This window comes from Vipera ursinii (assembly GCF_947247035.1).
Source record: "Vipera ursinii genome assembly, chromosome: 1".
Lineage (NCBI taxonomy): Eukaryota > Metazoa > Chordata > Lepidosauria > Squamata > Viperidae > Vipera > Vipera ursinii.
The window spans coordinates 159,638,470-159,650,632 of record NC_139512.1 but is presented as its reverse complement, the minus strand read 5'-3'; the positions used below and the strand labels follow the sequence as shown (position 1 = coordinate 159,650,632).

General features: G+C 41.2%; 1 protein-coding gene across 1 annotated transcript; it reads left to right on the top strand.

Moving 5' to 3' along the window:
- Positions 1-2,973: 2,973 nt before the first annotated feature.
- Positions 2,974-11,466, top strand: ATP5MC3 (ATP synthase membrane subunit c locus 3). Its single transcript, XM_083348669.1, has 5 exons — positions 2,974-3,119; positions 3,247-3,359; positions 5,970-6,047; positions 6,787-6,983; positions 11,201-11,466. The coding sequence occupies exons 2-5, from the start codon at positions 3,318-3,320 to the stop codon at positions 11,313-11,315; spliced, it is 432 nt and encodes a 143-aa protein (XP_083204795.1). The 5' UTR covers positions 2,974-3,119; positions 3,247-3,317; the 3' UTR covers positions 11,316-11,466.
- The last annotated feature ends 697 nt before the right edge of the window (positions 11,467-12,163 follow it).

The following is a 12,163-nucleotide window of genomic DNA, read 5'->3' as shown; positions in this document are numbered from 1 at the left end:
GATAATTAAGAAGGGGATTGTTATTTATATTTACATTCCTTAGAAAGGAAGAAATTACAAGAGAGTAACTAGACATACATGGGGGAATACACATTGAAAGCAATGCACTGGTGCCAGCACCTCAGAGCACACTACACAATCAAGCCAGCATATTTCCCACTGTGCCTGCTTACTCTTTTGTAATTCTTTACTCTAATTTTTCCACGGGGGGGGGGGGGAAATACAAGCATTTTTTGTAGGCAATCTTTTCTATGTCTGATCCATTTCCCACACACATACACACTTCCCCAGCAGAGCAGAAAGATTGGAAAGGAAAGAATTACAAGATGCAGGCAGGCCCACAATGATAATTCACCATGCTGTTTGCATAGCACATTTGAGACTCTGGTGCCATTACATTACTTTCAATATTTATTCTACATTGTGTGCCTGCTTACTTTCCTGTGATCCCTTCTTTTCCAATCTCTATGCTATGCAAGGAACAGGTCAGGCACAGGACAGTGCATACTGACTATAATTTGATGAGTGAATGAGGGATGCTGCGAATATCATAGATCGGGGCATTGCTCATATTTTTTCAGCACTGTCATCACCCTGATCCCTAAATGAGGCCGGTGAGGATTACTGTATGAAAACTTCTTGTTTTTTATTCTGAATCATCCAGCAGATATCTAACTTTTACCATTGCACTGTTTGTAATGGCCAAATTGATCCTTAATTGCAAAAGGCTTTATTAAATGTACCCTTATCATTCAATTTCAACTAAATCATTGTCTAATAATTGCCACCCAATCTCCTTTCTCTCCATAATCCCTTCCTCCATTTTGAGGAGGTATAGGTTGTGAAACACTGACCAACACAGCAAACATGATTATGTTATCCATTCAATCGTATTCAAGTCTTGGCGATTCTATGGGCCAGGTCTCCCCACATTTTCCGATCTTGCACTATGTCTTTTAGTTGTTGTATGCACTGGATGTCATCCAAATATGGTGTTCTTTGATGGCCTGATTTCCTTTTGCCACTAACATTCCAAACATAATTGCTTTCTCCAGTGAATTCCCCATATAACATGGCCAAAATAAATGAGACACAGTGCTGAGATTTTGGCTTTCAGTGACAGCAGCAAACACATAAAAGATACTAGTCCAGCCTGCTATACTAGCATCTGTACATACCTGAACATTTAGATCCTATGGCTGGGATCTTTATAAAGCATTGTGAAAGTTACTTCCACTGAGCTCTCATCTGCAATATAGACCCTTCTATGGATGCTGTTCAACATCTTGTTCAACAGTGATACCTAAAGTCAACTTAATCATTGTATAAAATGAGATATAAAGCCTTGAGCAAGCATGCTGGCTCAGGGTGCCATTACTGCTTTTCACTTTGTTTTTCAGAAGTCTTTCCAATGTTAGTGCTCTTTCCCCTAAAATTTGACACCACTAAGCCAGTATCCACCCTTCCTTCCTTCCCCTATTTTCCTCACAACTACTGGTGAGGTGGGTTGGAGTGAGAGACATTAGGAATTTCAAAAAGGTGGTCTGTTCTTTTTTTTTCTCGAGTCTCAGAGATTTATACTTACAATTTTGGCCACAGAACATTTCTTTTCTTAGACACTTTCATTCTATTTACATAGTAATTATTTTTAATTTCATCAACTCGCATTGCTATATGGTAACAACTGAATCTTTGGGTGGACATGCTAACAGGGTGCGCCATTGCTGCTTTTCACTGTTTTCTTGAATTTTTATTATTATTATTATTAATTATTATTATTATTAATTATTATTATTTATTATTATTATTATTATTATTATTATTATTATTATTATTATTATTATTATTATTATTATTATTATTTGGAAGGGACCTTGGAGGTCATCTAGTCCAACCCCCTGCTCAGGCAGAAAACCCATTTCAGGCAAATGGCTGTCCAGTCTTTTCTTAAAACTTCCAGTGTTGGAGCATTCACCACTTCTGGAGGCAGGTTGTTCCACTGGTTAATTGTTCTAACTGTCAGAAAAATTCTTAGTTCTAGGTTGCTTCTCTTCTTGATTAGTTTCCATCCGTTGCTTCTTGTCCTGCTTTCAGGTGCTTTGGAGAATAGCTTGACTCCCTCTTCTTTGTGGCAGCCCCTGAGATTTTGGAACACTGCTATCATGTCACCCCTCACCCTTCTCTTCATTAAACTAGACATACACATTTTCTCTGAAATGTTTTCAATTTTGGTGCCTCCTTCCCCAAAACAGTTGCATCCCTTGGGCTGGCGCCTCTTCTGCCTTAGCCTAGATCTCGCCCTGTGTATGCAAGATATCACTAGCTTCCTAACACAGAGTATTGCCACTTTTCCCTGTCAGCATTATTGTGCTTTTTAACCACAGCTTGTTTGAGGAGGAAATATCCAGGAAATGAAGCTCTGCCAACCTTGCATGCCCACTGAAAGCTTAGAGGCAGTTAAGTGAAACCCAATCAGGGAAAACTGGTTCCTGCAGTGTCCCCCACCCCACCCCTCCAAAAGACCTTGACCTAGTCCAGGGGTAGGCAACCTTGGCTCTTTTATGACTCGTGGACTTCAACTCCCAGAATTCCTGAGCCAGCCATGCTGAGGAGAAAGGGAGAGGTTTCCAAGCTGAGCCATGCTGGCTCAGGAATTCTGGGAGTTGAAGTCCACGAGTCATAAAAGAGCCAAGGTTGCCTACCCCTGACCTAGTCCCACTAGGCCCGATAGACTTGCTTCTTTCTCCCTAGGCTTTCTCGCTTCTTAATCAAAATGGACGACGGTTCTTATCACAGCCCTTCCCCCGTCCACTTTCCTTCCCAGCGCGAGCAGCGCCCGAGCCGCCCTTCCGTCTCACACCCAAGTATTAACGAGAGCGCGCGCGCGTGCCGCAAAGTCACCTTCCCAGCCATGCACGCGCTTCTTCTCCTCCTCCCTCCCACCCACTACTACGCTTTCACAAAAAAAAAAGTTTCTCCTCCTCTCCCTCCCCGCCCTCCGTCTGGCCACTGCGCCTGCGCAAAAAGCTTGCGGTCCTTTCGACCTCTATACGGCCGTACTCTCTTAGGCGGAAAGCCGCCGGCGCCGCCGCTGCTGCTGCTGTTGTCGCTACCATCCCGTAAGTGATCCGAGGGGGGGGGGGGGAGCGCGGATCCGTCTCCATCGGGGGCGCCATCCTCCTCTGCCCGCCGTGGAAACGCTCTCTACCGGCTCCTAAAGTTCTCTTTTCTTCCACCCCACCCCAGGCTCAGCCCCGGATCCCTAGGAGCTGCAGAGCTCCAGTGGCTTTCCCAGCAGCGCAGCGTTAGCAGCAGCCATGTTCGCCTGCATCAAGCTCGCCGCCGGCTCCCCCGCATTGGTGAGTTGCAGCAGGGGCAGGCTTGGCCTGCAGCCTGCCTTCGTCTCCCTGGGCCGCCGATCCGGCCTCGCGGAAACGGGGGGAGGCGTTTAAGGGGGTTGCTTGCGGGCGAGGATCGGAGACAGGCAGGCTGGCTCTTGGCCCTTTTATGACTTGTGGACTTCAACTCCCAGAATTCCTCAGCCAGGCACTCTGGCTGAGGAATTCTGGGAGTTGAAGTCCACAAGAGTCATAAAAGGGCTAAGTTTGAAGACCCCCCTGGGCTAGAGGCTCAAGCCACCCGCTTTTGCCCCTTCTCGGCCCGCTTAACCTCCCCGCCGCGCGTGTGGCCGCCGATTGCGCTGAACGAAGGCAGGCCGTGCAAGGAAAAATCCCGCCTCCCGAGAGATTCCCCCCCAACTGATTTTGTGGCTTGGAAAGAGGCCGACCTGAAAAGCCGCGTGACCTTAGGCCCAAGGACACGAGCAGGCCGCGGCGGCCGGGCCCGGTTTCTTCCCTTCATTCATTCATTCCTTAGGCCTTCCCTGAAATGGACAGGCCGCTTGTCGGAAGTGAGCTGGTCTTGGGGTTTGGAGGGCGCTGTTCGTCTTCTGGGAAGTCAGTCGCGGGCGGGCTGGGGGGGAGTGTGAGGGGGTGCCCGTTGCAGGTGGGGCTCTTTTAAATAATCGGAATTTTCTCTTGCTCGGTTGGATGGGGAACGGGGCTGTCGTTTTATGTAAACGGCTTTAGGATTGGGAAATCGGAAGAACGTTTGAAGGTCATGGCTTGTAGGTAACCTAGTAGTCTTTCCGTAGGGAAGGTTTCTCCAGTGGGGTGCCTTTTCGATGGATTGGTTAACGAGTGTCTTTTATTTTCAGCCGGTAGTGGTTGTTATTATTAATTATTATTATTATTATTATTATTATTATTATTATTATTATTATTATTATTATTATTATTATTATTAATTTTATTTGTATAATGCAGGTAATAGATTAAATAAAATTAATAAAAATGCAGGTAATAGATTACTTGTAATCCAACACACACCTCAAGGGCACCATATGGGGGGGAAGGCTGTTCTGATTGAATTTGGGACAGTAGGAGGCAGTCGGTGCCATACAAACATAGGGGATTTCTTGAGGGTGTTTTCAGACTGATCAACTGAAACCTAAAAGACACAACTGCGTTTATTTATTATTTTATTTATTTATTACATTTTTATACCGCCCTTCTCCCGAAGGACTCAGGGCGGTGTACGTTTTAGAGAGGAAGTTAGCAGCCCTGATGAATGAAATCCTTCAAGGAAGGTACCGAGCATTCTGTGCGCTGGCTTGTACGGGGGAACAAACATTTTTGTGGGATTCGTGGCCTGTCCAAAACATTGTATGTTCTAATCTAGGCAGAAGTGGTCTGAGAGGAGAAAATGGGAAAAAAGACAAACACCTGAACAGCAAGTAAGGAAAGGGAAGGCACACAGGTCATGCAAGGGTGTAGGGGTGAGAGACGCCAGCTTTGTGGTACTTGCTCTGTAGCACCTTGGCAAATTTTGTTTCAGCCAAAACCTGGAATAACAAAAATATTCTGGGTTTTAGTCTGTTTGAAACTCTTTGGCGGAGCTTTCGAAGCATGAAACGTGTTTTGACACACAGCTCAAATAGTTTCTTCTTCCGTTCTGACTAAAACACTTGTATATTTTCCCAAGAGTGATTTCATTATTTAAAAGAGGTAAGTTATGCTGAAAGACGCTTAAGGCAATTAGATGTCTCACACACTGGACAGAACAGAAGATAATTGACATATCTTCACAGACAAACAGTAGTTCAGGTTGCAGGCACTGGTTGAAAAAAGTCAAGTGGTGGCCAACAGGTTTAGTATGTGGATGGGAGACCCAACAGGAAATCATAGGGGTGTCAACCAAAAAGAGAAGTTAAATGTTTCTTAAGTAGGCAGTGTAAAGTACAGTACTTTTCTATTGCCAATAAGAAAATTATATGAACGTTCCCATATAATCTTGTGTGTGTGTGCGTGTGTGTGTGTGTGTGTATAGTAAGATAAAAATATCACAAACTAATAAACTCAAAACTAAAAAATGCAAGAAAAATAGAAAAGAAAGATAAAAAAGTTATAAAAATGGCTTCTATTCTTCATAGCAGTTATAAATACAAATATAATTTAACCTCTATAAAATTATATCATATTACTCTTTGAATAAGCCACCCTGTCTAACCACCAAAACCATAAATCACAAGTTCATTTTTTCCCCATTTTTTCACAAAAAGTCCATAAGTGGCTTCCAATTACCAACAAATTTAGATAATATCTTTTATCAAAATCTGTCAACTTCCAGCAACCATTCCTCCGTAGTGGATAATGTCAGATTTTATTTTACTGTATATTGTAACATACCTTTTGGCAATCACCTCCTTTTTCAGCAATTAAAAATTGTTAGAATCAGTTAAAGGTTAAATATGTAACAAGATTTGGTGCTAGAATAAGTTTTTCCTTATAGATGAGGTGCTTATTCTGATGTCCCAAACAGAATTAATTCCAAAAGTTCTAAAGTTGTGTGAGTGTTAAGATTGCTGAGTTTTGTTACGATGCTTGATTATGTTAATCTCTGATCTTTAGATGCGTACTGGATCAAGGATCCTATACAGACCAATTTCTGCATCGATGTTGTCTAGGCCGGAAGTCAAGACTGGAGAGGTACCTTAAACAATTCTGTAGCTTCCTAAGTTATCTGGTGAGCCCATGTGTTCTTGTGCTAGTAATCATAATTCACAGTAAAGTACCAAGCTATAAATTTGACCTTTCCTTTATAGCCCGCCTTTATAGCCCACTTTTCCGTTCCTTCCCTTAAACAGTACATTTTACCTGCTTCAAGCAATTTTCTTTCATTAATGAACATGGAATGGAATATAAACTAAGCAGCAACACTAACCAATTTATCTTTTATGTTAAGGTTACTACTGTATTTCTCTCATAATAGCCTCACTGATCTCCCATGTCACAACTACTCAAGCCAGATCCTTTAAACTTTATGCATGCTTTCGCTCAGCATTTTCTATCTGCTTCTTAAACTGCACATTGAGTAGCAGAATCTGGTTTATTGCTTTCTAATAGCAAAAGGGGAAACAAGACAAATTCTGAAATACAGTATTCTCTTACTAGTTGTCCATTCTCGCTGTCCAAGATTACAACTTGCTATTAATACACTAATACAGGCAGAAATAATTAATGGTCATCAGAGGTGTGATGGTGACTATTTTTAACACTACTGAATTTACTTTAGGTAGGGCTCTTGGGCTAAATCCAGAAAGAGTAAAAACACTTCTTAAATTTGATTACCTCAAAAAATGTTGCTTCCTTCATCTAGAGTGCTTTTTTTATTTTGCAATGCAAACGCTGAAATTAATCCTTGGAGTTTTCTCTTTGTTTTTTGTAGGGCAATGCTGCTTTCTTGACAGGTTCCCAGAATGCTGGCAGTCAACTAGCACTAAGGGAGTTCCAAACAAGTGCTCTCAACAGGGACATTGACACCGCTGCCAAATTTATTGGTGCAGGTGCGGCCACAGTAGGAGTGGCTGGTTCTGGTGCTGGTATTGGAACTGTCTTTGGGAGTCTAATCATTGGTTATGCCAGGTAACTGACCCTTTACCTGATATTCAAGTGACTCTGGGCTATATGTCGGGGAGCAACGGCGAATGATGAAATGTGTGCTGACGTGTCCCATGCGAACTCTTCCCCTTTGTAGTTGCACTGCAGCTTCACAAATGTATGAGGAGCTAAGCTTGATCCCCAGCATCTTAATACACACTTTGTCATTTTGGTGACAACTTGGGCTTGCTGTGGAAGCTACTACTCTACATTAACCTGCAAGTAGAAATGGCCCCATTTTTTAAAAAAAAACACTACATGACATAATAGCTTGGCCTTCTTTGAATCATAACAGAACAAGCTGAAAATAAAACACCTATGCAAGGTTCTAGCAGCTCTGGTTCCTTGCATTGTCTGGTTATTTTTAAAATTGTAGTTTTCAGATAGTATGTGAAAGAGGATTTTTTTTCCCTTGTCTGTTTATGCTAGGCATATGGGATGTAGCAAATGATTATCGGCAGGCCCAGAATCTTGCATGGTAGATCACAATCACATCACATATCAATTTACATACATTTCTATACCTCTGGTTTTACTTTGATTTTTAAAAAGGAAAGCATGAAAATGACAAGCAAAATCATAACCAGCTTCCATAGCACCTTGGACACTATAGCCTCTAAATTAACATTTTAGCAGCCTCTGGGAAGAAAGCTATTAGCCTGTTTTCCTTTTGCAGAGAATTTCAAAGATAGAAACACTTATTAAGAGGGCTTTTGGTCATGTTTACGAAACCTACATCTGAAGTAAAAGAATTGAAAGGAAACACGCCCCCCCCTCCAAAGGACTAGGAAAGCTTGTAAAGAAGAACATGTATCTCAGCTAAGATTCAAGTTAAATAAGTGTATTAAATTGTAATGTAAGTTTAAATTCAGTTTAAATTGACTGAAAAAGAGTGGCCTCTATAATTCAGAAAAGGCTGCACACTTCCATACAGAGTATAGGATACGTTAATTCCCCATAGGAAAAATAAGTATTTGTAGCATACTAATGTAAACTACAATGAAAGATAAAAAGTTGTGGACAGTTAACAAATCTACATTTTTTAGGCTTCAAATATATTGCCATGTAGGAAGTTGCAGAATTAGAATTAACTTTCAATTAGAGACTGAAAATCCCCATATAATTAATTTGCCATTCATGCTCCTCCTAATACTGATTTTATCCCATCTTTTTATTTAGATCACGGGTGTCAAACTCACCGCGTCACATGAGGTGTTGCGACGTATCACGACTTTTTTGCATTGCGTAGCCTCTGCATGATGCAACCAGCCCGCGGGCCGGCAGTTTGACACTCCTGATTTAGATCCAATAATATCTGTTCTCCCTATCTTTGCTGTAAAATGTGTTGTTTCTCCCTTTCCCATAACAATAGATATTTAGGAATGGCGTTTCCTGAATTCCAATCAAAGGTTTTTCGTGTTTAAAAAGCCATATGATAACATGGTTATGATTTAGAAAATGAAGCAGTAAATTAACGAAAAAACTCATGTCAGAGATTTTGAGATAATGAAATACAGATAGTCCTTATTAACCGACCATAATTGGGACTAGCAACTCCAACACTAAGCAACACAGTCATAAAGTGAAATGTCATATGATCATGCTGGACTTCTGACATCAATTCCAGTTGCCATTGTTAAGCAGGCACCATAGATTATTAACCAGGACTTGCAACTTCCCTGATTTTGCATATCAGAATTCGACTGATGCTTAAATGGTGATCATGTGACGGCAGGAACGGCAACCATTGTAAATGCACTTAGTACCCTAATCATGATCATGTGACCACAGGAATGCTGTGATGGCCACAACTTCAAAGACCAGTCATAAGTCTTTTTTAGCCCCATGGTAATTTTGGTCACTGAACAAGTGATCAGAAAGTGAGGGCTACCTGTACTATTCAGTAACTGAAGAAACAGGACCCCATCATCTTTCCAGCTAAAAATAAGTTTTTCACTAAGATTTATGGGACTCAAGGATGATGACAGACAGAAAGAGCAGCAGTGTTAAGCCCCAAAACCAAGTGACGTGTGGTGATTATTCCAAACTTGAGTTCTTTATTGTTTCTCGCCTATAGACAAATCTTGCCTGAGTATTCTGTTATCTGCATCTACAATATACTCTGAACTATTAGCGAGGGGCTGTCTTCATCTTTCTGTCACATAAAATATTTTGGCTGAGTTTCCTCTTTCTTCTAGAACAGGGGTGTCAAACTCAATTTCATTGAGGGCCGCATCAGCATTGTGGTTGCCCTCAGGGGGCCGGGTGGGTACGGCCGGGGTGGGTGTGGCCTACTGGGTGGGCGTAGCTAGAGTGCATATGGCCTACTGGGTGGGCGTGGATAGAGTGCATATGGCCTACTGGGTGGGCGTGGCCAGCTCTACATCGTTCGCATCAAGGGTGCCTATGGGGGCCTGGGCAGTAGTGGGACAGATCTGAGGGTCTCTGGCAGAAGGAGGGTCTCTGGGCCAGGGCCAAGGCAGTGGGGGCCGTTCCCTCCCTGTTTCTAGGATGGCTTTGTGGGCCACATGAAACCACTTCGCGGGCCGGATGTGGCCCCCGGGCCTTGTGTTTGACATGTCTGTTCTAGAATGTATTCCCTCCTTCCTACTATATTACATCACATCCAGTTACAGAATCAGTGTCATAGTCCTTTCAGCAAGTCATGGGTGCTTTTGAAGTCAGCTGTTCATAGCCAACCTTTAAAACATAAATTGCTGTAAAGTGTATTACCAAACAGTGGTTCTTCAGAACTACAATAGTCAAAACTAGTCTGTTCTTAGTATTTTAATTCCACAAGCTCAACCAGTGTGCCCATATTCAGGGATGATGGAAGGAATCAGGTTGCCTATCCCGACCTACCTAATGAGGATGAAATTGGTGCCATTATGAGACTGATCCTTACAATTAAGGAGTGAAATAAATCACTCAAAAATGTCTGATTTCACTTAACTGGGATTAGGATTCTTTTCATCATATGTAGCTTTTGAGAAACTGATTTCTTAATCAGAAATATAGGCATTAAATTCCTGAGTTTTCCAGTTTTCTGAATTATGTTAATGCAGTGGATCACCACGTCCAGTTGAGCTAAGATCTCTAACTAATGTGTCTTGAAATACGGATGGCTATAATTGCATGGTGGAAGGGCAGCCATACCCTACAGCAAGTTAATCCCACCATCTGTTTTCAAGATGTGAGTGGGTTTAATGGTAATCAGCTGTACTAGAAAGTCTGCGCTATCTCCTTCAAGAGTGAGCAGCAATCAAAAACTACACTTGTAATATATTTAGAGCTGTCAGTGGTGCTAATTTCCAGAAGTGTGATTTCAGAAGACTCTTGAAGGCTGGAAGTTTTTGATGTTGTAGGTAATATTTGCTATATACCTATAGCAATAGTTGCTATATTGCTGTCCAGATTTGTGTGGGTTAGCACGTATTTACTGTTTTTAGCTTGGGCATATGTTTAATATTTTTTAACTTTTGTATTTTTGTATTTTTTATATCTCTGCCCTGTTCACCGCCCTGAGTCCTTCGGGAGAAGGGCGGTATATAAATAAAATTATTATTATTATTATTATTATTATTATTATTATTATTATTATTATTATTATTATTATTATTATTATTATTATTATTATTATTATATGTGTCAGCCCCCCTTAAATGAACTGCATCTTTCTTTTTTTACTGATGCTGTAGTTTAGGGGTGTCAAACTGCCGGCCTGTGGGCCAGATGCGTCATGCCAAAACCGCATCCTCAGCTCCAGCAATGGGAAAAAAGTTGTGATATGTCACGTGATGTGGTTTGACACCCCTGCTGTAGCTTTAAGGTATCATTAGCACGGGTTGTGTGACCATCATGCAACTGTCCTCTCATTGGCCTTCCAGAGCCCCACCCATGTTACACCCTACTTAGCTGATCAGCTGCCAGCTAATAGGCAAGGAACAGATTGCTATTTCTCCCATTACTTTTCTAGGAATGTGAAATGAAAATTAAATGAAATCATATCCTCCTTTGTGGCCATCCCTAACAATGTGAGAGACAGGTGTGGAAATACATTGTTGATATTTCTATTACTCTTAATTACCTACCTTCTAAAGATCAGAAGGGGCATATGTCATGAAAGGATGTCTACTCTATAAAATTAAAGTTGCTTTCTACTATTTGAACAAATGTGACTTTTATCTTGTATTTCTGTTTAGGAATCCTTCTCTGAAACAGCAGCTATTCTCCTATGCTATTCTGGGATTTGCCCTGTCCGAAGCCATGGGTCTCTTCTGTCTCATGGTTGCATTCTTAATTCTGTTTGCCATGTGAAGAAATTTGTTTCCAGCGTTGGCACTAATGAACTACAATGTGATTCTGTGAATGTGAGCTTGGAAAGTGTTTATCATGGAAATGTATGCTACTTCCAAAGCAGCTTAATTAAAGATGGTAACAAGTTTAAACTTACCATGGTTTGTTCTTTAATTACTTGACTTTTTCAAAGTCTGTTGAGAAACCAGAGGTTGACATTTATCTTTTGGGAGCTCATGTCAGGAGAATTGATATTAAAACTCAGTGGAATAATATTGTGAATGTGATCTGTTCAGACTGAGTATATGAGTGTGCTTTATCTTACATAGGCATAAATTACATCCACAATGGGAAATAATGCCCTTCCATGAATGGCTGTTCAGCTGTGGTTAGCACCAGTAGAGTCATCATCATTTGGTGAGGATTAATTAAATCTGCCTGATACTTTAAAGAAATACAAAAATGGACCACTGGGAATTAGTATTCATATGGAAATTGCTTTTCAGATTATAAATGAGTCTACCTGAAATATTTAATAAAGTAAGGTTGCAACCTAATACGTGCCTTTTATATAACTTGGTAGATTTATCCTATCATAGCTCTTGAATAATGACATAGAAAATCTGGAAGATATTTAAAGGAGAACATACTGAAGTAAAAATGCATACTTGCAAGAAACAATAGCAATGAGAGCAATGAGTAGCTTGAGTGCTATTGCTTATCAAGGTTTAAAAGGCATGTTTTACGGCTGCCAGGTGAGTTTTAGAATTACATGTCCTGTGCTGCTGCTCTTTTTTTAATCTCCTTAGATATTGATGTGTGGCAGACAATTCTAGGTTTGCATTAACATGCTGAGTCTAGATACATGT

What these genes read in the sequence shown, in the direction of transcription:
- ATP5MC3 (XM_083348669.1), top strand. Translation starts at nt 3,318, where the DNA reads ATGTTCGCCTGCATCAAGCTCGCCGCCGGCTCCCCCGCATTG. An exon ending in CGGAAGTCAAGACTGGAGAG is followed by an intron (nt 6,048 to 6,786) that starts GTACCTTAAACA and finishes TGTTTTTTGTAG; the next exon opens with GGCAATGCTGCTTTCTTGAC. An exon ending in CTAATCATTGGTTATGCCAG is followed by an intron (nt 6,984 to 11,200) that starts GTAACTGACCCT and finishes ATTTCTGTTTAG; the next exon opens with GAATCCTTCTCTGAAACAGC.